At 40.2% G+C, this 26999-nt stretch overlaps 4 protein-coding genes across 5 annotated transcripts; 2 read left to right on the forward strand and 2 right to left on the reverse strand.

The window, feature by feature from the left end:
* The first annotated feature begins 3733 nt into the window (after window positions 1-3733).
* Window positions 3734-7622, forward strand: LOC146659655 (uncharacterized). Its single transcript, XM_085423775.1, has 3 exons — window positions 3734-3892; window positions 4343-4418; window positions 4542-7622. The coding sequence occupies exons 2-3, from the start codon at window positions 4344-4346 to the stop codon at window positions 6396-6398; spliced, it is 1932 nt and encodes a 643-aa protein (XP_085279901.1). The 5' UTR covers window positions 3734-3892; window position 4343; the 3' UTR covers window positions 6399-7622.
* Window positions 7623-7652: 30 nt separating this feature from the next.
* LOC146659656 (uncharacterized) lies at window positions 7653-9800 on the reverse strand. Its single transcript, XM_085423776.1, has 2 exons — window positions 9081-9800; window positions 7653-8579 (listed from the first exon to the last, which is right to left on the reverse strand). Exons 1-2 carry the CDS (start codon window positions 9672-9674, stop codon window positions 8244-8246), a joined length of 930 nt encoding a protein of 309 aa, XP_085279902.1. The 5' UTR covers window positions 9675-9800; the 3' UTR covers window positions 7653-8243.
* Window positions 9801-9856: 56 nt separating this feature from the next.
* On the forward strand, window positions 9857-14723 carry LOC146659657 (uncharacterized). Of its 2 annotated transcripts, XM_085423773.1 has the most exons (6): window positions 9857-9969; window positions 10701-11610; window positions 11879-11975; window positions 12349-12459; window positions 12909-13075; window positions 13408-14723. In XM_085423773.1, exons 2-6 carry the CDS (start codon window positions 10703-10705, stop codon window positions 14060-14062), a joined length of 1938 nt encoding a protein of 645 aa, XP_085279899.1. In that variant the 5' UTR covers window positions 9857-9969; window positions 10701-10702; the 3' UTR covers window positions 14063-14723. The 2 variants fall into 2 exon arrangements, with proteins under 2 accessions (XP_085279899.1, XP_085279900.1); XM_085423774.1 differs by lacking the exon at window positions 10701-11610 and having other exon boundaries at window positions 9885-9969.
* A 1367-nt stretch (window positions 14724-16090) lies between these two features.
* On the reverse strand, window positions 16091-26111 carry LOC146659658 (uncharacterized). Its single transcript, XM_085423777.1, has 12 exons — window positions 26027-26111; window positions 19629-19661; window positions 19445-19534; window positions 18962-19033; window positions 18765-18853; window positions 18550-18652; window positions 18170-18272; window positions 18038-18090; window positions 17853-17931; window positions 17159-17631; window positions 16766-16959; window positions 16091-16657 (listed from the first exon to the last, which is right to left on the reverse strand). Exons 4-12 carry the CDS (start codon window positions 19016-19018, stop codon window positions 16513-16515), a joined length of 1296 nt encoding a protein of 431 aa, XP_085279903.1. The 5' UTR covers window positions 19019-19033; window positions 19445-19534; window positions 19629-19661; window positions 26027-26111; the 3' UTR covers window positions 16091-16512.
* Window positions 26112-26999: the final 888 nt, after the last annotated feature.

Below are 26999 nucleotides of genomic sequence, written 5' to 3' on the forward strand. Positions count from 1 at the left end.
CAGTGTTTGGACGTCTAAGTTATCTTTGGGCCCAGATCTTCTCCCTCGGTTCAGCTATGCTGGGCCGGAGCCATCCATGCCTGCCTTCTATCCCCTAGCTCGCCCACAATCCCTGATTAATGTGGTCTGGGCGGGAGCTGTCAGAAATGGCAGAGAGAATCATGGGATTTCTCCTTCAGAGTCCCAATGACACCCAGCAGCTGCAGGAGTAAACAGATGACTAACCACTGGCCTTTTGGCAGCCTGTGGAGATTCACATGGAGGGAGGGCTGTGAACGTTGCTTTGACATTTAGGTGGATTAGAAAGTTCTTGGGTTCTGCTCTCGTGGTGTCAGAGGTGGTTGGCATAGTAATTATTTGCGTCTCGGTTTTTCTTCCGCTTGACCCCCAACCGCAGCGAAAATGTAGAGCTTCCACTTACTTACAGACGTTTGCTCAAATTAAAGCGTAAAACATCCTCATGCGCCTCATTTAAAAACAAATCACATTCTGTTTGCGTTGCTACAGGACAAAGAATAAGGAGCTTGCTTTGAAAAAAAAAAGAGGCAAAAACAAGCAATTGTCATTTCAGATCATGTCCTTCTGCAGAATGCATTTCAAATCTGGGGCTGAAGCTGTCCTGGGGGCACAGTTTTGTGTGAGGTATTGACATATTAAAGGCTCCATCAGACAATGACTGGTGTTTTTCTTTTTTAAACCACAAATAAATTACCCTCCTCAAAACACTATTACTCCTCTGAAAATGAAAACTCACTCATTGTGAATGTCTCATATCAGGTAAAAAACTGCAGAGAATTAATTAACCTTTGTCATTTTAATTGCTTTAGTAACAGCTGTCCTTTGGTGCCGGAGCTATCCTAATGCACATACTGTGGGCTTGTCAATTACTTTCACAGTGAATAGATTAAAACGCCACAGAGGATAGAGTCATTTCATTAGTCAGAATTAATGCCCCCCAGACATAACCAGGTACGAACACTTCACCCCTAAATATGCAGGAAAATGAACAATACTATTAAGCCCATATGAATCGAATGAATTGTGGCAACATGAAATTAAGTTTACGCTCTATTTAATTCTGTCCCACTGCTTATAATACATTTGCTGTATTGTTTCTTTTTTTTTCCTTTGAAAAGGAATAAAAATTTAGAATACTTTTAATAGACCACCTCACACACCTAAAATGTAGGACACCTATGTGCCGCAGTTAATTGCTCTAATGGATGTTAGCATCATAGCCCTGTCAGTTCTTACCTCAGTGGATAATGGCTGACAGCAGCAGCAGCAGCCGCGACTGTCTAATTCTCCCATTTTGCTCTTTGCGCATCTATGATCTAATGCCGCTGAGCTCATCATGAATCTGAAAGAAATTAGGCTGCTTTCAAATGTCTGTCTGCTGGGTGTCTGCTTTCAACACCAAATGTCTCCCAAGTCTCCAACCTTTTATCCCATTAGATAAGACAAGAGTCATTTTCACACTTAACCAGAACGCTAAGCCCTCCTTTCATGTATTGTCATGATTTTCACACTCGCATGCACAAAGAGTGATGGGAAAGTTCTCATTATGTTACAGTGGATGCAAAAAGATACATAAAATCAGTTACAGAATTACAACACCTGATGAATCTTTATATTGGATTCAGTCACTGTGGGGTTTAGTTTACCTGTGTTTGAAAATCAACTAGCATCAAAGACAACTAGCTGTTTTGCCCAGTATTAGGGTTTTTTTTTTATTATTAATATTAAAATTATAGGATGGTGAATGCCAGTATGAGTTTAATGCATATGAAATATATTGAAAATAACCAGCTTGAATGGTAACATTAAAAAGCTGGATCAAAACACTCCACTGGGGTCCCAAAGATTTCTATACGTGTGCCAGAAACCATATATAACATTTCTTCTGTTAGTAATTTTTTCCCTTTTAAAGTGAAAATCACAGAGAGGGGATGGATTAGACTGAGAAGCGCGCTGCATACTCATATGAAAGTGACTCAAGCACGAGCTTGTCACAAAGAATATCGTTTTATTGTCTGTTTGAGTCTAAACGAGGCCATAATTTACAAAATGAACATCATACTGCACTAAAAGGACTTCAAAATAGCTTTCGAGTAAGTTGACTCATTAAGAAAGTGTTTATTGAGATCAGCTGAGCAGCAGTTTTCCTTTAGTGCTTATTGACTTCAACACCAAGTCAAGCGACCCTCTGAACTGAGAGAGCAGGAATCGGATCAATTAATCATTTCATCTGCGTGCAGGACAGAAAGTAGCAATTATTTTGGGGGGTTACATTTAATTAACCAAATATTCATTTCGTTTCAGCTGAAAAATCAGGGCATAAAATACCATGTTGTAGCTGATAACAGCGTCTACAAGGTGCTCGTTTTGACACATTTATAACACTGAAGAAAAGATTTGGTAATCAGAAATCTTGATTCTCTTTCTGTAAGTGTTCAGATGCGACTAAAATCAAGATTTTATTTATTTAAATATGTGCAATCAAATATGCAGAAAAGGGCTTCGTGCTTTATAAACAGATCCACAATTCATAAAATAATTATTTAAACGTAGATTAATTAAACAAAAACAAAAAAACAAACAAAAAAAAGACTTATTCTCCCCATTTAACCTTTAAAGGTGACTGAAATTTGATTAGCTGGTTTTACTTAAAATGTCTAATTAAGAGTGACAAGTTGGACTTTTTTATCTTAAGCATGCTGTAAGGAGAATAAGTTACATGAACTCAGTATTGTATAACAACGCAAAGGATAAAATGTAATTAACACAACCGAAGGCATGCACTTTATGCCCATATATTTCATGCAATTTTATGATCTGTGTACTTTAGAAACAGAGCTCTCAGTTCGAGTCTCCTTCCTGTTACTTGTGCACCTTCCAATAACAGAAACGCTGATTTTATTAATATGTTAACATTAACACAAACCCGGTGATTGTTCATTTTTTGACCTAGCTAAACCTTTACATTACAAACTACAGACACGATAATCAAAGTCTAATCCAAGTCTAAGCACAAAATAAGTGAAATAATTATCACAACACTGTCTGAAGGCTCTGAGGTTAAATATTAAAAGTCCCATGAATATTTACACTTCCCATTTCAGCTTGTCAACAATAGCTTATTAAATGAAACAAGTACACACAACTATACTTCTCAGATTACCAACAAAGGCAACAGTGTTGGTTTTGCCATTTCATTATTTTACTGTCGGGTCATTTAAAAAAACAAACAAACAAACAAAAAAAAAAAACCATACAGTAGGTTAGTAGGATTTGATCTGTCAGACTCTAAACACTTCTCAAATTACAATAATTTTGTGACACTTTCAAGGTAAAATTGAGCTTTGTGTCCAAAATTAATAATTTAATTAGCATTATTTTTAAAACTTGTAACTTGTCAATCCTATCACCAATCCTAAATCTTGCCCTCTTCTCTCGTCTGTCTGTCAATTAGGCCTCACAAAGTGAGTTTCATTTTGTGTTCAAATAAGACTCCCAAGTTATTTTAACTCACCAGATGTCATTTTTATGGAAGCCCGTTTCCGCCACTAAAAAAAAAAAAAAAAGATCCATAACTCGAAATTTCGAGTTATCTTTCTCGAAATTTCGACTTATTTTCTCGAAATTTCGAGTTATTTTCTCAAAATTCGGACTTATTAACTCGAAATTTTGAGAAAATAACTCGAAATTTCGAGTTAGCGCTGCCAATAAGAAATCTACGTGGCTGATGTCATTTCCTTGTTACCCGGAAGGATATGGCGCAAAGGGGTGCGCACTCAAAACTGGATCGTGTCGTGAGCTGCTGTATTAACAACAAATGGCGCCAGGTTCTTCAGTTTTGAATGCCTTCCTACAAATGATAACTGGATAAAAGGTATATAAAAACAGTGTGACAGCGATTGTTACATACAAAGTTGAATAGAATGCAACGTCAGGGTTAACCAAAGGTACCTATAAGGTTTCTGTTACACGCTAATGACACCTGTTACGTCTGATGAAACAGACGTTTTGCTGAAAGCATGCGTAATAAGTATACAGCACTGTATAAAACAAAATCACAAATCACCCAAAACAGGGAATATGACTGACAACTATATAAATAAGGAACAAAACCAATAAAACTGTAACCAGACAACTGAGAAAATGTGGGATTGACTGTATTGTGATGCTGATTGTAGTTACAGTGCAAATGGACACTTAAAAATGCAGTTCCCACTTCTCCACCATAGTCAGAGCTCATAATGTAGGTAGGCACAGATACTTTGACGATAATATGGTGGCTTTATTTTAATTTTGTAATTTTAATTTACATCCTTCCTTACAGCATGGGAGACTTGACTGAATTCTTGAAACAAAGAGAAGTCTCTGAGGAAATTATACAGACCTTGGAGAATGAGAAGGTACTTAATTCCAACAAGATACTGGTTGAAATGCAACTTTTCCTCATTGTTCTTAAGTTAAAAATAGAATTGTATTTTCAAGGCTGGTTGTTTCAATAAATTAAATTATTTTTCCATCTTTAGATTGATGCCAGTGTCATAAGTCTAATGACAGATGAGGAGCTGAAGACTTATTTGCCATCATACGGTGATCGTCTAGCAGTATTTGGATTTTGCAGACGGAGGGGCAGCAGCCGCAAGTCAGCGCTTTTTGAACGGCTGAAATCCAAACTGTCCAAAAGAAAATTATCTGAAGAGGATGGCAGTAGCACACGGCAAGAAGAACATTCCCAAACAACCCATAAAAGAAATGCTCTGAAGAGAAATAGAAAAATAGAAATAGGATGGATGCATTATGATGAAGACACTGAGGTTTTCAAGCAGGTTAGAGCTAGACGAGGAGGAGGAACAAGAAAAATAGACATCTGCAAGGATGCCAAGAAAAGGGACATATTACAGGTTGCAACAGGCCTGTTCTTTCCAGATGGAGGAAACATTCAGGGGCCCTTAACAGATTTTGACTGTGATCTGAAGGATTATCAAGAGATGATAGTCGATGATGCATTGACAGTAGGAGAACTTTATCATGTCACAAAACTTAATATCCTCAGGTTCTACCTCACCACAAAGAAAAAACAAAATGACAGCCTTCAGAGCTCCAACCCAGGTTTGCATCCATCTTCAGAAATTGAAGCGAGTCCTCAAAACCAAACCTCTTCTTTTACTGTCACTACAGTCCAAACATCTGCTCCATTTGAAACAATCAGCCATGATGTGACATACATTGAAGACACTCCAAACGATAACCTTCCACAATCTTCCACGCAGTCTCTAAGCGCTAACACTTCTCACAGCAGTGACATTATTTTTGTTGGCCCCTTTTCTGACAGTGAGCCAATAAATTTGGATGACACCCTGATTTTTTCTCCACAACCTGGTCCATCCAGTGAGAGAGTGAGGAGAGTAGTGGTGGTCCACAGAGGGCAGGTAATGTCAGAGCTCATTTCACATTTTAGTGATAAGGACCTTGAAGATGTCGACATCAAAATCCAGGTCTTACTGCCTGATGGAACACCTGAAATGGCCCATGACGATGGGGGAGTTGTGAGAGACTGTCTTTCAGAATTCTGGAAAGAATTCTATGACCAGTGCACCACTGGAAACGTTTACAAAGTGCCCTTCTTAAGGCATGATCTTGGGCAACCGGAGTGGGAGAGTGTGGGCAGAATCATTGCATTTGGATGGGTTAGAGAGAAATATCTGCCTGTGAAAATTGCACCTGCCATTCTGGAACAAGCTGCCTTTGGATATGTAAAGAGTGATATTGTGGAGAATTTCCTTAAGTTCATGCCTGACTCTGAGCGTACAGTGTTAGAGGCGTGGCGATCAGACTTTAGCACCGTGGACCAAGAAGAACTTATAGACATACTTGATAACCACAGCTGCAGAAAGATACCAACAGCCTGCAATGCCACTGAAGTCCTATTGGAGCTTGCACACAAAACACTTGTCCAAGAGCCTGCCTATGTTATTGAACAGTGGGCAAGAACACTCAGCACTGCATGGGAAAGCCTTTGTGATCTATCTTCAGTTTATGAAACCCTCCAACCAACTGTGAGAAAAGTTCTCAAGTGTCTCACTTTCCCTGAAACAATGACGGCTCACCAGAAGCTGATTCAGAAATATCTAACTACATATGTGAAGAATGCTGAGAAGGAACATTTGTGTTTGTTCCTCAGGTTTTGCACAGGTTCAGATTTACATCTGGGAAAGAACATCATCATTGGGTTTAACGAACTGAAAGGTTTCCAGAGACGACCTGTGGCACACACATGTGGGTGTGTACTGGAGCTGTCGATAAATTATGACAGCTATCCTGACTTCAGATCGGAGATGAACAGTGTGTTGGAATCAAATGTGTGGGTTATGGACATTATCTAAAGGTTTGATTCACGGACAATGGCTTAAAAGCCATTGTTGTTTTACAACAGATTATATTTGAGTTGTGAACTAAGACTAAAGTGTTCCCATGTGAATGTCACAGCAAAGGTTTCAGGTGTTTAAAAACTGAGTTCCAAGAAAAAGTATTTGGTGAAATACCACTGTAATGCAATTTGAGGTACTTCTTTGTGTTTCTGTGTTTTCCTATTACAACTGAGGCAATATTTTTCTAAACACTTGTGAAATGCATTTCTGCAGAGGTCTCAGAGTGGCAGTCTGGAGACCATTTATAAGCATTCCCATTTCCTCAGTCAGCATGTGTGCATGTGAACAATGAAAGCAGTTTTTCCACCTTTTATTCATTTTTTCTATTATTTGAATCCAAAATCAACTTTAAAAAATGCATTAGGTTAATTTTAATTTGTCAAATTTTATTAATGTAATGTCAAAAGATGACATGTATTGTAGTGGTTCACCAGAAAATTAGAGATTGAGACCCCTGCAATATGTAGTGTATAGTACATGTAGGAGATATATGCAATATCTCCTACATGTTTTATCATCGTGCACACATTTTACAGTTTACAAGTCAGGTTTTACTTTATCATTGTATTTTATTACAGTTATGTTTGTACAGTTCTGTTTAGCCATCTGGGTTATGGTGACTTTTGCTAAATTGAATGGCCATAAGGCACACCTATATGCTTTTATTTTGGATTTCTGTGAAATCAGCAATTGCTTAGCTGAAGGTTGATTTTTGGTTGGCTTTTCCTGATTTTTGTAATGGAAAAAAACCCCTGTGTATCATAGCCCCCTTTTTCAAAACTACATAGCCGATGGGGTAGTTATTTAAAAGATATTTTCCTATATTTCTGTTTTCATGTTTGAGCCTAATGTATTTGCTTCATAGTGGTTTTAGACCACACGTTCTTATTCTTTAATTGTAGGATATTGTTATCAGATCTTGCCATATTATCCTCAATCTCTTTTTATTGTCCCATTCTTTTTGTATTTTTAATAATAATTGAACTTTTGCAAAACATATTGCATATTTTTGTTGAGTGTATTATCGTACTTTTTCCAAGTCTTGTGCTTGCAATTAGCTTTTTATAAGAATACTTTAAGGTTTTTTGTGTTACTGTAAATACAGTACAGTTATTTTGTTTTAAGACAAGATGATGGCAAAAGATCTGTGTTTTATAATAAAGTGTTCAATGAGACAAATTACATCTTTAATTTTGGTAATTTCTGGGTTTTTATTATTCTGAGGCGCAATCCGAAAAAAAAAAAAAGGTCCATAAATCTCACTCAGTTAGGTTATCCATATGCTAAAAAATATATAATTATACTGCCCATAATCAGGAAAACAGTCAGTATATATAAAAAGTCTCAGCAGTGAAAAAAATGACAGTGAAAATTTTTTTTACTGCTACATAACCAGATATTTCAAAACATCAATAATTACTCAAATAAAAAGAAATATGAAAAAGCATATTTACAAAAAGTTGAAATCATAATTCCAAGGTGACATGCGCTGCATATCCTCCAAATAGCAGGTCTAACAGACATTATGTTTACATATGTTTTAATAATAAGGCTTTTAAAAAAAAAATTGGTTTGTTAATTGAAATAAACCATCCAAAAAAAAAAACAACCCTCCAAAAATTAAATACAATTTTTATAGCCTTTTTCAATTGGCCCTGTTCGTGAAATACATTTTCAGGCCCTCAAAACCCATGTATGTGTGCCCCAAAAACGACAACCATCCAAAAATTAATAACTCATAAAAGTTTACAATTTAAATATGAAAATACAGAATTAAAAATGCATAACGATGTCTAACCTTTAAGGCAAAAGCTCCAACTCAGTAAGCATCAACTGCCTTAGCTTTACATACAGATCCACTGTATGAAACACATCATCTGAGAAGTCCAGGTTATGTTCTGACATGAGTTCTACACAGAGATGAAAGACATCCTCTTCACATGGAAAGTCTTTGAACACGCATTCTTCAAGGCAGGCTTCAACTTTGTCCATATTGACATGTTTGAGACAGTCCCTCGCGCCATAAATGTCTGGGAGGGCATACATAAAAGATGGTCGGCCATGAGGACTTCGGGAGTTGTGGACTGGGCGCATTCTGTGGTCATTCCAGGCCAAAGCAACTTCACTTAATTCTTCCTAGATGAAAACAAAATGAACAAAAGAAACATTTTCAGGCATACAATATGAAAATGTTAATGTACAAAAGCACAACTAACTTCTACATTGATTTTCTTAGCTTACACACCATTAATTTAGCTTTGAGCTACATTAATGATATATATCCGTATATATACACACACATACCTATACACACACACACACACACACACACACACACATCATGAACAGACAGATACTTATTTACTTAGTTTTGACCCACCAAAAATGCTAACCGAGTACAGAGAGAGGCCTAAACACATAAATAATCAATGTGTTATAATGTATAATTGTGTTCCTTGATATATATGTGGAATTTTTTTTTTAACAAAACAGTTTAAAAAAAAAAAAAAAAAGCACTACTTTTCACGTGTACTTTAATATATCTGATGTTTCTATAATATACAAAGGCCGTGTGAGTTGTTACAAATTAAACAGTTACAATACATGTCGTTTACACAATCACCTATGTAAACTCACCTGTATAATGTGAAGAAAACAGAACTGGACCAATGATTTGTCCAAGAAAGAGTCTGAGAAGTGGCCATCCTCTCTTAGTTTGTCAAATAGTTCAATCCAGTACTGGATACACTGGCTTCGTAAGATTAGCCACCATCTTTCAATGCGTTGATTTCCTGTACTTGCTCCAAATATGACGTGCTCTCTTTCTGGTTCATTGTCTGTAAAGTGCAAAAATCGTTGCATGTGAGCCACATGGACGTTTTCTGTTCCTAGATCTAATCTCACTCGATCAGGGCAACCACCTTGTTGAATCACGGCATCCATGAAGTAGCCAGCAATTACTCTCGGGTCATTATTTGTCTTGTAAGCGTCTAGCCATATTATACTCCTTGAAAATCCGTCAATGCATCCACTGATTGCAATCCCAAATGGCTTCAGTTTATCGTAGCCGTCGATATGCCACACATAGTTGGGGCCTCTGCTATGATACACTCGCCTCCGCAGTCGTCTACGTGACCTCAAATCCACACCTTCTCCATCGAATAAACGGAGCAGAAGACGAACGGTTTCTCTGTCAGTAACAATGCCATTCATCCAACACTTCTGGTGCATCCAACGATACCCATGACACTGTCCTGAGGTTGCCAATTGTGCTTGTATAAAAGCTGCCACCTCTCCCACCTCGGACGATCTGATTTCCTCGTGTCAGCATTGTTCCCACATCATCATAATTAATGTTGTTCCAGGTTCAACATTGCAAGTGACCAATCACCTTCTTGTGACGTCATTCCTTTGCGACTTCGAAATACCCGCCTTCGAGTATTTCGAAATACAAGTGAAGAAGCGAGAAACCGCCGCCTGTCCGCCGAATTTGAAGTCAATTTAGGATACTTTCCTTTAATAAACGGTAAGCATTATACATATGTTCCTCACTTGGCTTGCTGTTTGTTTGCTAGCGATAGGCTACTTGACGACAGCATTAGCTAACCAGTGTTCTCTAGACCAGCGTTCCCCAACTTTTTGGGTGTTTCGTGGCCCGGGGGTTGGGTCAGGCAAAATTGCAGTAGCTTCCCTGATCATTTTACAAACATAAGTGAAGAGAATCTGGACTAAAAGGCCTAGACTTATGGTTGTGTGCTGAATCTATGAATCAAACTATCACCTGGAAACATAATTAACTGGTCCATAGCTGTGAAACTGGACATGAGTTCTTGATTCTATGGAGATTAACAGTAATCCAGAAATTTACAAATTTGTCCTGGTACATCGCGTAAATGTTGTCCCTGGGACATCGCGTAAATGTTGTCCCTGGGACATCGCGTAAATGTTGTCCCTGAGACATCGCGTAAATGTTGTCCCTGGGACATCGCGTAAATGTTGTCCCTGGGACATCACGTAGATGTTGTCCCTGGGACATCGCGTAGATGTTGTCCCTGGGACATCATGTTAAAGTTGCCAGAGACATACCATATGAAAGTTTAGCTTCTTTTAGCCCCTGTTTGTTTTATATTATTTTATATATATATATATTTTTTAATATTATATTTAATATTTACATTGTATTGCAAAAAACCCCAAAACAAGTTAAAATGAATTAATGAATATTGACTAATTAAACCTTCGTTATTTTTCCACCAGAAATGGACGATATAATTAGAAGAAGTGTTCTGAATGACGAAAAAAAAAGAACTGGAAAAGACACACAACTTTGTGTGCATGTGTCACAATGCCAGGAGGACCCATTCAGTGTTGTGTTAGAAAAATTGAACTCATTAACCCTTCATGGACATTATAAATGTTTAAATGTTGCCTCAGGTAAAGACAGGAAAAGAGACTATTACAAATTCAACTGCATCAGAGCTGGGAAAAAAAGTCGAAACAGCTACAGAGCAGTGGGCTGTAAGGCCTATGTTTCATTTAAAGTACTCAAATGTTGGAAAGACCACACAGTCATCGTGCAGCGTACATATGATAAGCATGATGGGCATGATCCTTCGGACCCAAAAGACGCACATTTCAACAATATTTCCAGTGATTTGAGGAGGAAGATTGAGGAACTGCTTTCCCTTGGAACTAAGCCAGCCATCATACTAACCGAATGTCATAAATGGGCCAAAGAACATGGACACAGAGATCTTCACAACAGAGAGCATTTTGTCACACCACGTGACATTGACAGTGTTAGAACCTGCATGATGAGGAAGAAGCACTTTAACTGTGGAGACAGTCAATGTGTACATACCTTACTTAATGGAAAACATCAAGAACATGTTCTCTTCTATCAACCATACACATCTGACCAAGAACTAATGATTGTTTTGCAGACACCTGTAATGAAATCAAACATGGAGAACTATGCAAAACAGTTAGTATTTGTTGACACCACGCACTGCGTTAACCAGTATTCATTTCCCTTATTCACACTTGTTGTAAGAGATGATCATGGGCATGGAGTCCCTGTGGCCTATGCTATTGTCAGCAACGAAAGTCAGAAAACCCTGGAAACTGTTCTTGGAATAGTTTGTGAGCATTTCCCAACTTCCCTGAGGTAAATAATACATTGACAGCTATTAATTTTGAAATAATTCCTTTTCAAAAAAGTTATAACATGCCAGAATCTAATGCTATAGCTGCAGCATGGGCTGCAAAAAACTTTCCTTTCCAGTTGTTAAAGTTATTCCTATAGGCTGTATGCAGTATTTTATACATCTACTTGTGAGTTGAAATGTTTAATTTGGCATTGAAGTGGTGCTTTGAGATAGCAAAAACATTTTCATACTGTTTAATCTCATTTAGTGTTTTCTTTTTTTCTGTAGAGCATTTATGGTTGACAAAGACTTTGCGGAAATAAATGCTTTGCAGAAGGTTTTACCAGAGTCAGCTATCCTTCTATGCTGGTACCATGTCTTGCAGGTAAACCACATTGTTTTCTTTTCACGTTGTCTAAGATGCACCTGAAACACATTTTTACAACAGGGTCCTGTTGTCATGATTTGCCTCATTGTGATATTCACCTACTCAGGTTAATGAATATAAAGGGATAAAATGTTGAGTGACTATGTCCATCCATTTAAGACCACAGTGCACTCATCTTCTGGTGGCTGCTTCCCAAAGCTCTTTTTGACATTTAAAAATATGTTTGCCTGGTTGATTTCTGTAATGCACAGGTCCTCTTGTCCAGTGAGTGACAAAGTTATTTTTGGACGTCAGCTTTCTTTTATGCTTTTTGTACAGCTGCTCCTCTGTCTCTCTCTCCAGATTAACTTTTTTTCTCTTACATTCACAGGCTGTTAATCGATGGCTTTCAAAATCAGAGTCCGGGGTCCATGGGCTTTCTAACACCCAAAAGAGAAATGAAATCATTTCTTTCTTTTGTAAGCTGAAAGCTTGCACATCTGTAAGTGTAATTTGTCTATTTCACATTTTGATTTCTTGATTACACTAAGAGCATAATAACTTTCAGTTGCTAAAAAAAAGTTACAGAGAGATACAAAATAGATTTTTGAAACAATTTCTAAAACTGGCTTCTTATCTTGCTTATCAAAACAAGTACTTAAGCTGTGCAGAACATCATTGTGTCACCCACTGTGCAGTAGAACTTGTGAGTGGGATTCTTTCACAGACAGATGCTGAAACCAAATATGCTTATAGGTTTAGTGTTCCTTCATAGCCATTGTAAGGGAAGAAATAATTGCTTCTTAATACAAAAACACGACATATTATTAATAACTTAAAATTCTTAATGTTATTCAATAAAAGGAAAAGGGCTTCAATACATAATATTAAAGATTTCAATAGGTCTGTTAAATGGATTGAAATATATTCTGTTGCATCCAATTCTCTTAGGAGGACGACTTTAAAGCCACATCAGCAGAGTTCTGCCAGACATTTAAGCAATACCCTTTGGTGTGCCAGTATTTTCAGAAGCACTGGGAAGGCATTGGCCACATGTGGTGTGACTACGGCCGTCGCTTCAGTCACGCTCGTTCTGAAACAAACAATGTGATTGAAAGGTATGATTTATTATTTTGACCTCATTCAATTGTATTGCTGAAAAAAAGATATTATGCTTTAATCCAAGAGGCTAAACTGAGTAGGTTCTTCATGTCATTGCCAGAACAGGTTTTAGGCAAATCCTTTAAATTCTAGCAGCGTTTTTTATGTTATCACAACAAAAAACAGAGTAGGTGGATTTGCCTAAATCAGCTAAACCGGCACAGAGCATTCCTTTATAAAAGACGTGTGCAATAGGTATTCCAATTTTTAAAAAAATAATACAGTCTTGATTAAAACTTTAAATTCCTTCAATTACAGTTACTAATCATTTCAAATAACTGTTTTTCAGATTTTTCCACCGCCTGAAATACCAGTTTTTATCTGGCTACAAGAATAGGCGTCTGGATGATCTGATTGAAGTGCTCCTAGGGAAGGCCGACGACTACTTCTCAGTCATAAAAACCCTGCAAGATGTGGGCCGCATGAAAAACAGGTTTGCTGACACCTTGTCTCAAGTTTCAGACTCTGCTTCAAGACTGATGGAAAGTGGTTGGGCTCTTAAAATTACAGTCAAGAACAGCCATGGAGTTAATGCATATCAAGTCCCATCTGAGTCAAGAGAAGACATGGTGTATGATGTCTGCCCTGTTGAGTCCTACTGCAACTGTACATATGGCTTACGAGGACTTCTTTGCAAGCATCTAGTGTTACTTGCAAAATTAGCAGAGGCTGACAATGACATCTATCCAAACATGGAAACAGACATTTCTACCTTGGCAAGAATTGCAGTGAAAGAAAGGCATTACTTTGTACACTGTGAGGACTTGAAAGTGATAAAAATGCCAAGTTTGTTTGGAAATCTGTGTTTTTTTGCATCGGCTGAAACACTTCAGTGCACTTGTTGTACGTTCTCTCACTATAACACATGTGCTTGCCTGAAGGTGGCTTGTAGCCATTTTAAACAAATGAAAAACTCTGAAAAGTCCTCTATCAACTTTGAATGACACTCCTGTAGTTGAAAGCACAGACAAAAAATGCACAGAAGATGCGGTTGGAAAACTAAATGCTGTTTTAGACACAGTTAAACAGTGGGCATTCATTCCAGAGGGTATTACTGCAATGATAGATGAACTGCATACAAATGTCTTAAAAACAAAACAAGTAGGCAAAAGTATATGCCAGTACGAAATAAAGACGACAGATAATGCACGCAAAATTAGGCCATTGTATTCTAGCAAGAAACATTCGGCCAGCATCGACATTCCAACAGTCTGTGAAAATGAATGTGAACAGTCGATAACCACTGAAAGAGAGACATCCTCTGGAGAAAATGAAAACCTTTTGGAATACAAAACAAAAAAGAGAAGAGTTAAAGCTAAGTATATGCACAAGTAGACTTTTGTGTGACATTTCAAAGGGACTGCATCCATTACTTCTGTTTATTGAAACCTAAAGCTGAATAGCTGTCTTAACTTTCTGCCAAGGAACAGATGAAAAGAAATTGTTTGCTCTCTCAAGCAGTTGTTATTTATGTGTGTTATTCATTACTTTGGCTTGGTTGCTGTTTTTGATACAAATTCATCTGTGCCCATTGTAATATTTTCACATGTTACTATTTTTATATTGCTATGCATTATAAATAAAGGATTACTTATTACTATTAAAGGTCTGCATTTGTAATTGTTGGTATTATTTATAAAATATGCGCTCTTAAGTTTTTTGCTCCATAAAACGATACCTGTCACTTTTTGGACATGGTAAATGGCCTGCATTTGTATAGCGCTTTTCTAGTCCATAGGACCCCAAAGTGCTTTACACTACATTCAGTCATTCACCCATTCACACACACATTCACACACTGGCGATAGCAAGCTACACTGTAGCCACAGCTGCCCTGTGGCGCACTGACAGAGGCGAGGCTGCCGGACACAGGCGCCACCGGGCCCTCTGACCACCACCAGCTGATACAGACAGAGTATCAGCTGTTGAGAATCCTGGCTCATACAAAATAGAAGTAAAAGGTTTCAACATCCAGCCTTTTTATGATTAAATACAAAGTGTAATAACAGAGTTATTGGGGTGTGATTTTGTTAATAGTTAGTCTTAAGTATAAGTTTAATAGTAATGAGTAAGAAAATATAGCCAGAATAATGGAATGAGACTAACACCTGACCTCACACTGAGATTTGGTATGAAGTGGCATGTTTGTGCTAATGCTGACATTGGGGCTCAGAGTTCCTCTGTGTGTATATATTTGTGAACGTTAACTTGGCTAATGTCCAAGGGTTTGACTGCTTTCCTGTTGGATTGTATCACAAAGAACAGGGATAAGAGCACCAGTGGCCGTGCACACCCTCATCTCTCTCCTTCACCCGATCATTAGTGTTGGAAACCGGCATTAGCTCAGAGTAGATTAGACTTCAGTATAGTGCAAGTGATTTGATTTTATGATTATTTGATTCAGTTTTTTCTGTGTTCAAGCTCAATTACTTTAATAAAATATGTTGAATTAAAACAAATAAACAAACAAATAAACTGTGGATATTACCCTTTTAAACCTTTCTGAAACAAGACAGGTAAAAACCAGTGTATAAAAGTTTACATAGGTATAAATAGCTCTAACACTTTACTCCAGCCTGGCGTCCACACATGTGGACATCACATTTTGGGTTATTTAGACCAAAATACTAAATCTTGATCAACAAGTGCCTGATATACAGTTACGAGGACATTATACTGCAACTGTTCTATCGAAATTTCAAATTAATGTCCTCATATGTGGCTCTCATTTGTCTCAGAAACAAAAATTAGGTAAAAAAACAAAACCTGGTAATTCTTTCTTTTTACATTCATCGGGTTCCAATCGGCCCAAATATCAAAGAGAAATTAAAAATGCATGCCATGGAAGATTTCGGGTCTTAGGGGGTTAAAATGACCAGACCCCTCCGGCCTGTTTTCCAGGCCACTAAATTAAACCCAGTCAATTACCAATTGAACAGAATAAAAACCTACGAGGTCCACTAATAGTCCAAATCTTTAATAGAAAAGACAGGCAGAACTCAAACAAACAATAATCCAAACGAGGAGCATATATACACACTGGAAAGTAAATAATTATAAGTTATTAAATCAGACTAATTAAATACAGTAAAACTAATAAGGGAAGACGAACACACGGGAAATAAAAATAACAGTGTAAACATACCAAAACTCAAAATAAAACAGGAAAGCTACTACAAACCGAGTGTGACACAATTACATTCATATTGAAACATATGTGATAATTTTCTTTCTTTGTAGCATTTTTAAGATATGTGTTAGAACAGTCATTATGCTGTTTGGATTAGGAACCAATCATTTTTGCCAAATAGTTAACACAAACTTAGAACAACAATGAACAATTTTCAAGATTCTGATTTACAGAACAAACAAAAGTCACAAAAGGTTTCATTATTTAAGAGACAAGATCAAGTTTTTCACACAGGAATGAAATGACAGAATCCAGTGCAGCGGGGCCAAAGGTGTGTGTCAGCAAACTGAAGGTTGAGGAATCAGTCAGCTCATGTTTAAGATTGTGTTGGATTTTGAGAAGAGTCTGTCTGTTATTAGAAAGTAAGATTAACAATGTTACACCAATAACCCAAATACGGGGAAATGACAAATAATACCAAAAAAGATACAACTTTCATATTGTTTTACTAACTTACTTTGTCATATCAGCACTTGAATGGTCGATGCCTTTACAGACCATGTCTGTTGTGACATCGCAGGCCAATCTTCCGGCAAACCCGAGGGCTAGCTCCCCAGCCTCCTCTTCACTCAGAACACTAAACACTGTTACTTTAGTTTTGGCCTTCTTAGGCCTGTCAAGAATCATTGCGGGCAGTTTGGCTTTACGGCCCTAAAAAAGAAAAAGTGCAAACACCAAAAGAGCAGAGAGAGACACACACACGCGCACAAAGTTAAATGCTTTTTTTTACATGGTGTAATTGTGTATATGTTGCAGCAAATGCACAATTTCCAGCCACATTGTCACTTCATTGATACGAGTAACCCGGATTTATTTCAGGTGACATCAAAATCACGAAATGTATACCTACCCCAATCAAACCTCTGAAAACATGAACTGACATGTTCTCTGCGTTGATTCTGCGCTTGATCTCGTCTTCTGTTATTGTGTAGGTTTTCTTTTTTGAGCTTGGTACAGATAAGCGACCATGCACTCTGTAAACTGTACTAGTTCCTTCTGAATCAGTTTGAAATTCTGCATCTGCATCGATCCTGTCAACATCATCAGCAGCAGCATTATCTGTACTCAGACTTGTGCCGTATACTTCTGCTTCTTTTTCGTTGTCTTCAGTCTGTGTACCTTCATCTCTGACTGTCAGTCTTCCTATCTCACTGTTACTTGTCGATTTGCTGCAGATGTTCTCTCCCTTAGGAACTTTTCCTTTTTCATTCGCTGCCTGATGCTTTCCCTGATGACATTCTTCACTGGCTACTTCTATTGCTCCTCCTGTATAGCCACCCACTATGCTGCACAACTCCTTTCCCTCTGCTGTGCTGCACTGTGCTGTTACATAAAGAAGAATGATATAAACAGCACTATATCAATTTTATTGTGAAGAGAAATCCCCGCAATACGACACAGTTATGTCTAAAATAGTTTTGTGTAAAAACTGGATCTTGAAACGTCCACTTTAATTACACAGTCCTGGTGTGCAAAGGCAAAATTACGAAAAAAAATTTCACTTTAAACATTTTTGGACATTGTTTAGTTATATTGTGACTTACTCTCACAGAAGATACAGATGCCACAAACAGACTTTGAACAACGCATGTGCTTGTATGCACCACATTTCTGGCACTGCACCTGTGAATTAAAAAAAAAAAAGAAGAAGAAATAAACAAACAAAAAACAAATGAACAAAGTCCATTAAATAAACAATCTATATGGCTAAGGACATGTCATAGTGTACCCGGTCTTTGGCTGCAATCACACACCAGCACTGACTGCACTTCCTAGTTCGATCTGCAAAATATAATTTGTTTAAGTACAAGTACAATTTTCAAATGTTAGAGAAAAAGAAGGCAGCTAATTTTATCTGTACCTATTGAGGAAAATAAGTAGTGGCAAAGTCGGGACCTGAGCTTTGTGATTTCAGTGTTGTACTCCTCCACTTGTGTTTTACCGTCAATGAGAGATTGGGCAAACTAATAATTGACGAAGAAGACAAAAAAAAAAAAAAAAAAAGAAGAACAAAAAGAATTAGATTAACAAAGAAATGTTTGTTTGTTTTTAACCCCCCCGAGAAAAAAAAAAAAAAAAAAAAAAAAAAAACAGAGCAACCAAAGCAAAGCATTACTGCTGAAATGGTTCAATCTACAAAAAAAAATTGAGATTTTACCATCCTGCCTCTAAGGCTTTAAAAACTGAATAGGCAAAAATGTAAACATTACTTATATAGGTTAAAGCTATAGTTTTCAGTACCATTATGACATGCACTCCACATGAGTTCCCATCCTGTTGATGTGGGTGGCTCACATGTGACAAGGTCCACTCTCCAGCGCAGCCTCTTGCTGAAGCAAATGAGCTGAGAGATCGCAGTTATTACAAATAAAAAGCATATAGAGAAATCAATAACCACGTTCGGTAATGATTTCAATTAAATGAAATATGTTATGTTAAATATGTTAATTAATTACCTCCAGTTTTTCAACACCGCACTTTTTCTGACCTCCGACTCGCCAAATGAATTCATATAGACTATGGTCCTCTTGGGTATGTCACAAAACTGTTTTGTAAAAAGATGGATATGGTAGGCTTGGGCCTTGAGCTTTCCTAATGAGGGACACTGAAAAGTATCATGCACTAGAGAGAGTGCAAAATCTTTGCAACTTACAAACAAGGTCCAGTGGCTGCCGTTTTCCAGACAGGCTCCAATCAATTTCTCATACATCTGAAAGATGTTTTTCTGGAAATAAAAAGAATGTGACAAGTATGTTTTTCTGTCAAGAATGACACTGCAAAACTGCAAAAGCTTGTCAGGTGAGACTTGTAATTAATTCTGCAGATACACAAACATATAGAAAGTGTCATTTTTTGTTTACATTAATTAATTTCTATAGTGTGTACAAAACAAATCAAGACCACAGACTCAACACGCACCACTCAATTTTTGGTGTTCTTTATCAGTTGGCCAAGACAGAAATGTTTTAATCTGTGTGCATTGCTTTTGAACAAGTCTTTACACAGAAAAGGTTTCAGAAAGGTATTTTTCAGGTTCTTCTGACAAGGCTTCAATTTTGGAAAATGCTGTTTGTTTATAGTGGCAACTTATAAACCCTTTGTGATAAGAACATAGTTACCACAGTCCAAGTCATACCTTCAAAAAGTATGCACTTTGTGCTCTTGTGGACCCATCCAAAATTTTTCCAGTGATTTGACTTGGTATTGGATAAATGTGAGGGAAATTCTATAAAAATAACAAATACACCTATGTTTTCAAATACATTACAAAAAACGTAAACATGCTATGTCATTATGATCAAACAAGCTTTTCAACATACCTCACACTGCAAATAGATTAGGCCATCTATTACCTTATAAAACAAATAAATAAATACATATAAATAAAAACAGAACTAAGGAATATGATTCATTAAGTAAATTGTACAATAAAGTGTATTTAAAGCAGAATTTAACATTAGTTTTATGACAACTGTTACGGCTGTGGCCATAAGAACACTGTGTGGGCTGTTTGTTCTGTGTCTCTTTACTGTGTTTAAGACTCTTTACAGGTCCCTCCCCTAATGAAGAGTAGTGAGCAGCTGATTGGACCATGGAACAGGTGACCACATTCAAAAAGCCGCTCTGACAGCTCCGCTCCAGGGAGAGAGAGAGAGAGAGAGAGTGTGGAACGAGCGAGTAGCCTGACAGCCGTCGCAGTCCTGACCCTGGTTTTCCCAGCCTGTGTTTATCTTGTGTATTTGTGGGAGTGTGAATTGTAAAAGCCGCTCCTAGTGCATTAGCTGAGAGCTTAGGCACTCGTGGGCTGAAGCGGAAGGGGTGAGCTGCCTTTTCTTTTGGAATCGTTTTCTCCTGTTTTCTTGGTCAGGGAGCGAGGGATAGCTCTGTCATTTGTTTGTTCTTTTTTCTTTCTTAGGGTTTAGTTAGTCTTTTCTGGTGGGACTTAGTTGGTTTTGTTTATTATTTTGGCCTGGGCTCACCCTGGAGCTATGCTTCTTGTCCTTAAATAAAATCACTTTTTTTACTCACAACTGGTTTGGATGTTTGGCTTGGGAACCAGGGCGGGGATTTGTCTCTCTCTCCTCCAACCTTATGTGCGTCCCTACCCGCCTAGACTAGGGGCGTAACATAAATGGGGGCTCGTCCCTTTTCGTTCGTGTGATTGGTTCGTTTCCTTTTTGCGTTTGTGGTGGGGGGGAAACGTCGTGCGCGAGTTTTGCGGCTCTGGAGTGCGCGGATGCGGTTGGGTGTCTGCGGTGTTGTGTTTTCCTTTTTCGCTTTGCTCGTGATGTCGTTTGACATGGATGATTTTGCGCAACGTCCCTCCATTGAAAAGTTGGAGCGGTGCACAAAAGCAGATTTGTTGGTAGTGGCTAACTTATTCAGGGTGGATGTTCCGTTGAATGCTAAGAAGGCGGAAATTAAACACTGTTTGGTGGAGAGACTGGTGGACAGGGGAGTGTTTGGGGGGCAGAAAACCTCGCCGAGTGGGTCTGGGAGTTTGGAGACGGCAGTGGGGGCGGAAGCTGCTGGGGCCGTCCCGAAGCCTTCCAAGGGGCGGATGCCGTCGGGGGCGGAAGCTCCTGTCGCCATTCAGTCTCCTGTATTTGACCCGGCTGGCCAGGTTGGGGCGGGTTTGGTGACGGAGGATCTCAGGCTTGCCCTTCGCTTGAAGGAGGTGGAGTTGGCGGCTAAGGCTAAGGAAGTCGAGCTCATGCATCTCCGCATTCGAGCTATGGAGCTTGATCGTTCTCGAGCGAGTGACGCTGCTCCCGTTCCTGTAAGTACACTCCCCGACACTCCCACCATAGACCAGTTTAACGCTAGCAAACAGATTGTTTTGGTACCTCCTTTTAGGGAAGGAGAGGTTGACTCATATTTCACTGCTTTTGAGCGCATCGCAACCACTTTAAAATGGCCAAAGGACGTCTGGAGTCTGTTGCTGCAATGCAAATTAATAGGAAGAGCGCAGGAGGTCTGTGCGAGTCTTTCTATTGCGGACAGCTTGGATTATGAGGTTGTCAAATCCACTATTTTGCGGGCTTATGAACTTGTCCCAGAGGCGTATCGACAGAAGTTTCGTGCCTGTCGCAAGTTTGATAGTCAAACGTTTGTGGAATTTGCACGTGAGAAAACGGTCTTATTTGACAAGTGGGTGGCTGCCAGTCACGCGGAGGACTTTACTCAGCTAAAGGAGTTGATCCTGCTGGAAGAGTTCAAGACATGTCTCCCTGAAAACATTGTCGTGTATCTTAATGAGCAGAAGGTGGGGTTACTGTCTAAAGCCGCGGTCCTTGCCGACGAGTTTGTGTTAACTCATCGTGCTGCACTTTCGACAGAGCGCCGTGAGTACACTTCCTCACCTCGTCCTGTCAGAAGTTATAGGGTTTCCCCTAAGCGCCAGACACGTTCTGCTGCTATTCCTATGTCAGATCGCAAATGTTTTTATTGTCATGAAATCGGGCACCTCGTTGCTGCTTGCCCATCACTACAGCGCAGGGAGCAGGCCAACACGGTGAGGAAGCCGAAAAGTGTGGGTTTCGTTCGTTCTATGTCAGCTTCCACTTCACCTAGCAATGGAGTGGGAAGTGAAGGCTTTGATGAGAGCTACCGCCCTTTTGTGTCGGAGGGGTTTGTTTCGTTGAATGAAAAAGAGGAGGATCGGGTGCCGATCATGATTCTGCGTGACACTGGGGCCGCGCAGACTCTTATTTTGAAGGGTATTCTACCTTTTTCTGATGACTCTTTTTGTGGTTCGGATGCTCTTGTCTGGGGTGTAAAAATGGATGTACTGCGTGTGCCACTGCACAATGTGTTTCTTCAATCGCCGCTCGTTTCGGGTTCGGTACCGGTTGGCGTGCGCGACCAGTTGCCAGTGCCCGGAGTTGCGATGATTCTGGGGAATGATTTGGCTAACGCAAAAGTGTTTTCTACCCCGAGAGTGGTTGAGATACCGGTGCCTGATATTTCATTACCTAACCCTGTCGCTGAGGAGCATTCCTCCTCTGTTTTTCCTGCTTGCGCGGTAACTCGTGCGCATAGGCGCAAGTACGGTGACGTGGATTTATCTGATTCTTTTCTCTGTGCTGGTGGTGGGCCGGAGTCTGAATCTGAAACCCGTGTTCCACTGACGGGCGACTCTGAGGCGATGCTGCCTATTAGCCCATCAGTGACACCTCAACTGTCTTTGGAAATCAACAAAAAGGAGTTGGTTTCGGCACAGCAGAGTGACCCAACTCTTGTGAGTTGTTTTTCCGCTGCCAACTCTAGCGACCAGTACCCTCGTGTTTATAGTGTCGAGGATGACGTGTTGATGCGTACTTGGTATCCGCCTACAGCTGGTGATTTGGGTTGGAATGTGTTTAAACAGGTTCTGGTGCCTCAACAGTACCGACCCAAAGTTCTTGGTCTTGCCCATGACAGTTTTTCTGGACATTTAGGTATTAGGAAAACCTATCACCGCATTCTGCGTCATTTCTTTTGGCCAGGATTGAAGAATGACGTTGCTCAGTATTGTCGTTCTTGTCACACCTGTCAGATTAGTGGTAAGCCTAACCAAGTCATTCCACCCGCTCCATTACACCCTATTCCAGTTTTAGGGGAACCTTTTGAACACATCCTCATCGACTGCGTTGGTCCGCTCCCTAAAACAAAATCGGGTCACCAGTACCTCTTGACTCTGATGTGTGTTGCTACCCGTTTTCCCGAGGCAATTCCGTTGCGCACCCTTAAGGTTAAACCAGTTGTTAAGGCATTGGTGAACTTTTTCTCTATTTTTGGTTTACCAAAAGCTGTTCAAACTGACCAAGGCTCTAATTTCATGTCTAGGATTTTTGCTCAGGTTTTGCAGTCACTTGGCATTAAACATCGGAAATCTAGTGCCTATCATCCGGAGTCGCAAGGTGCGCTCGAGCGGTTTCATCAGACATTGAAATCGATGATGCGGAAATTTTGCCTTGAGTCTCAAAAGGAGTGGGATGAGGGGTTGCCGCTGCTTCTTTTAGCAGTGAGAGAAAGTGTGCAGGAGTCGTTAGGATTTAGCCCTGCTGAGCTGGTGTTCGGTCACACAGTGCGTGGCCCCTTGCGATTGCTTAAGGAGAACTTCCTGTCCGACACTGTTGCCCCTAAGGAAAATGTGTTAGACTATGTGAGCTCTTTCAGAGAGCGTTTGCATAAAGCGTGCGCAATTGCACGGGATGCTCTCAGTGCAACACAAGGTAGGATGAAGAGGAAGTTTGATGTGAAGGCTGTGCAGCGAAAATTTGAGGTTGGTGATAAAGTTTTAACACTTTTACCGGTCCCTGGATCTTCCCTCCAGGCCAAGTTCAGTGGTCCGTATACAGTGCAGGCGAAATTGAGTGACACGGATTATGTCATCGACACCCCAGAGCGAAGGAAAAAGTGCCGTGTGTGTCATATTAATATGATGAAGCCCTACTTTGCTGGTGGTGTGTCAACAGTTGCGACTGTGGGGGTGCCGGTTTCCGAAACTCGGTATGACCCAGTAGGTGACGATTTGGTTTTCGGTTGTGCTGTGGGCTGCGCACGACTTAGGAATTCTGAAATCCTACGTGATTTAAGGTCACATTTAACTGGGGTAGACGATGATGTCCGAAATGACGTGTGTCGGTTGATTGAAAATCATCCTAATCTTTTCTCGGACACTCCATCCTGTACCACCGTGTTGGAGCATGATATCGATGTGGGGGACCATCCTCCAATCAAACAGCATGCCTACCGGGTGAATCCCACTAAGCGTGCTCTTTTCCAGACAGAAGTCTCTTATCTGTTGGAGAATTGTCTTGCTGTCCCTAGCTCTAGTGCGTGGAGTTCCCCATGTCTCCTAGTGCCTAAAGCGGATAAGACCCCACGGTTTTGTACAGATTTTCGGAAGGTGAACAGTGTGACCAAGCCTGACTCCTATCCTCTGCCCAGAATGGAGGATTGTGTTGATAGGGTCGGTTCTGCGACCTTCGTTACCAAGCTGGACTTGTTAAAGGGCTATTGGCAAGTTCCCCTAACGTCACGTGCGGCCGAAATCTCTGCTTTTGTTACTCCTGACCATTTTCTTCAGTACACTGTCATGCCTTTCGGGTTGCGCAACGCTCCCGCCACATTTCAACGGCTCATGAATATCGTGCTGGGCGGCGTCTGCAAGTGTGAAGTGTATTTGGATGACATTGTCGTCTATTCAGACACCTGGTCAGAGCATATGGAGACACTCACTGATGTGTTCCATCGCTTGGAAAGGGCATCCCTCACCCTCAACCTTGCCAAGTGTGATTTTGGTAAAGCCATGGTAACGTACTTAGGAAAGCAGGTGGGTCAGGGGCAAGTGCGCCCTATCTCGGCCAAAATCCAGGCCATACTGGATTTTCCTGCCCCTCAGACTAGGCGTGAGCTTCGCCGTTTCCTCGGCATGGTGGGCTACTACCGGAGTTTCTGTCAAAACTTCGCGGACGTGGTCGCACCTCTCACTAGCCTCACTAGTGTGTTGAGACCTTTTGTGTGGACCTCTGCGTGTCAGAGTGCGTTCCGGGCTGTTAAGACTCTCCTGTGCAGTGCGCCAGTGCTGGCCGCCCCTGATTTTGCACGCCCTTTTAAGTTGGAAGTGGACGCCAGTGCAAACGGGGCAGGTGCCGTATTGCTGCAGGAAGACCATCATGGTGTGGATCACCCAATCGGCTATTTCTCAAAGAAATTCAATGTCCATCAGCGAGGGTACAGCACGATTGAGAAAGAGGCCCTCTCTCTGCTGTTTGCGTTGCAGCATTTCGAGGTGTATGTCGGTGGCAGTCCCTCGCCTGTGATTGTTTATACCGACCACAATCCCTTGGTATTCCTAATGCGGATGCGGAACTCGAACCAAAGGCTGATGAGGTGGTCCCTCCTGGTGCAGGACTTCAATTTGGAAATCCGTCATAAAAAGGGCACAGAGAATGTGTTAGCGGATGCCCTATCCCGTGTTTTCCCTTAAACATGACTGTCCAAAACATCTACAAAGGAGATGTCTTTGATTTTGGGAAGGGGGGTGTTACGGCTGTGGCCATAAGAACACTGTGTGGGCTGTTTGTTCTGTGTCTCTTTACTGTGTTTAAGACTCTTTACAGGTCCCTCCCCTAATGAAGAGTAGTGAGCAGCTGATTGGACCATGGAACAGGTGACCACATTCAAAAAGCCGCTCTGACAGCTCCGCTCCAGGGAGAGAGAGAGAGAGAGAGAGTGTGGAACGAGCGAGTAGCCTGACAGCCGTCGCAGTCCTGACCCTGGTTTTCCCAGCCTGTGTTTATCTTGTGTATTTGTGGGAGTGTGAATTGTAAAAGCCGCTCCTAGTGCATTAGCTGAGAGCTTAGGCACTCGTGGGCTGAAGCGGAAGGGGTGAGCTGCCTTTTCTTTTGGAATCGTTTTCTCCTGTTTTCTTGGTCAGGGAGCGAGGGATAGCTCTGTCATTTGTTTGTTCTTTTTTCTTTCTTAGGGTTTAGTTAGTCTTTTCTGGTGGGACTTAGTTGGTTTTGTTTATTATTTTGGCCTGGGCTCACCCTGGAGCTATGCTTCTTGTCCTTAAATAAAATCACTTTTTTTACTCACAACTGGTTTGGATGTTTGGCTTGGGAACCAGGGCGGGGATTTGTCTCTCTCCTCCAACCTTATGTGCGTCCCTACCCGCCTAGACTAGGGGCGTAACACAACATAAAAGGATTTTTATGTCAAGAGGTACCTCATCTGAAATGTTAGTCTGGTCAAACAGGGATTTCAAACTTGAAATACAATAGAGTTTGGTCCAGCTACTCCCACAAGGTAATCTGTGAGAAAGCATATGCTGTAGTCAACAGATATCATTTTCTTTTTGCATGCTGCAACCATCATCCATTTCAGTCTTCTAGGAGCTTTGTCTGGTTGTAGTTCTTTTTTCTCCTCCTCTCCCCTCATCTATTAATTAAATTGTTTTCTGACCTTCCTAACTGTTTCCGACCTGTCTTCCCAATGTGATGTTTAAGCAATATATGTATGGTCAGAAGGGGGTGAAATTTTCATTGCAGTTGTACGTGTAACATTGCATGTGATAATAAAAGGCTTGATTGGTTGATTATTCAACATGAGTTGACATTTACCTGACATTGTGAAGGAGTCACAGTTTCTGTAAGGGTGTAAGAACATAACATGTGGATTTGTTACACTTCTTTTTCACAAGTTAATAACAATCAATAATTTTCATTCCATTATTTACAAGCTATCACACGATGTCCCAGGGACAACATCTACGCGATGTCCCAGGGACAACATTTACGCGATGTACCAGGGACAACATTTACGCGATGTACCAGGACAAATTTGTAAATTTCTGGATTACTGTTAATCTCCATAGAATCAAGAACTCATGTCCAGTTTCACAGCTATGGACCAGTTAATTATGTTTCCAGGTGATAGTTTGATTCATAGATTCAGCACACAACCATAAGTCTAGGCCTTTTAGTCCAGATTCTCTTCACTTATGTTTGTAAAATGATCAGGGAAGCTACTGCAATTTTGCCTGACCCAACCCCGGGCCACGAAACACCCAAAAAGTTGGGGAACGCTGGTCTAGAGAACACTGGTTAGCTAATGCTGTCGTCAAGTAGCCTATCGCTAGCAAACAAACAGCAAGCCAAGTGAGGAACATATGTATAATGCTTACCGTTTATTAAAGGAAA

The sequence above is a fragment of the Rhamphochromis longiceps genome, linkage group LG11 (assembly GCF_057381845.1).
Source record: "Rhamphochromis longiceps isolate RC_006_pf linkage group LG11, R_longiceps_female_GT1.1, whole genome shotgun sequence".
In the NCBI taxonomy this organism is placed as follows: Eukaryota; Metazoa; Chordata; class Actinopteri; order Cichliformes; family Cichlidae; genus Rhamphochromis; species Rhamphochromis longiceps.

Excerpts from the sequence above, each read along its gene's own strand:
- LOC146659655 (XM_085423775.1), top strand. The coding sequence starts at position 4,344 with ATGGGAGACTTGACTGAATTCTTGAAACAAAGAGAAGTCTCTGAGGAA. Across the intron at positions 4,419-4,541 it reads AGACCTTGGAGAATGAGAAG|ATTGATGCCAGTGTCATAAG; the intron begins GTACTTAATTCC and ends TTCCATCTTTAG.
- LOC146659656 (XM_085423776.1), bottom strand. The coding sequence starts at position 9,674 with ATGCACCAGAAGTGTTGGATGAATGGCATTGTTACTGACAGAGAAACC. Across the intron at positions 8,580-9,080 it reads GTTTTCTTCACATTATACAG|GAAGAATTAAGTGAAGTTGC; the intron begins GTGAGTTTACAT and ends GTTTTCATCTAG.
- LOC146659657 (XM_085423773.1), top strand. The coding sequence starts at position 10,703 with ATGGACGATATAATTAGAAGAAGTGTTCTGAATGACGAAAAAAAAAGA. Across the intron at positions 11,611-11,878 it reads CATTTCCCAACTTCCCTGAG|AGCATTTATGGTTGACAAAG; the intron begins GTAAATAATACA and ends TTTTTTCTGTAG. Across the intron at positions 13,076-13,407 it reads ACAAACAATGTGATTGAAAG|ATTTTTCCACCGCCTGAAAT; the intron begins GTATGATTTATT and ends ACTGTTTTTCAG.
- LOC146659658 (XM_085423777.1), bottom strand. The coding sequence starts at position 19,018 with ATGTATGAGAAATTGATTGGAGCCTGTCTGGAAAACGGCAGCCACTGG. Across the intron at positions 18,091-18,169 it reads CTACTTATTTTCCTCAATAG|ATCGAACTAGGAAGTGCAGT; the intron begins GTACAGATAAAA and ends TATATTTTGCAG. Across the intron at positions 17,632-17,852 it reads CATCTGTATCTTCTGTGAGA|CACAGTGCAGCACAGCAGAG; the intron begins GTAAGTCACAAT and ends TTTATGTAACAG.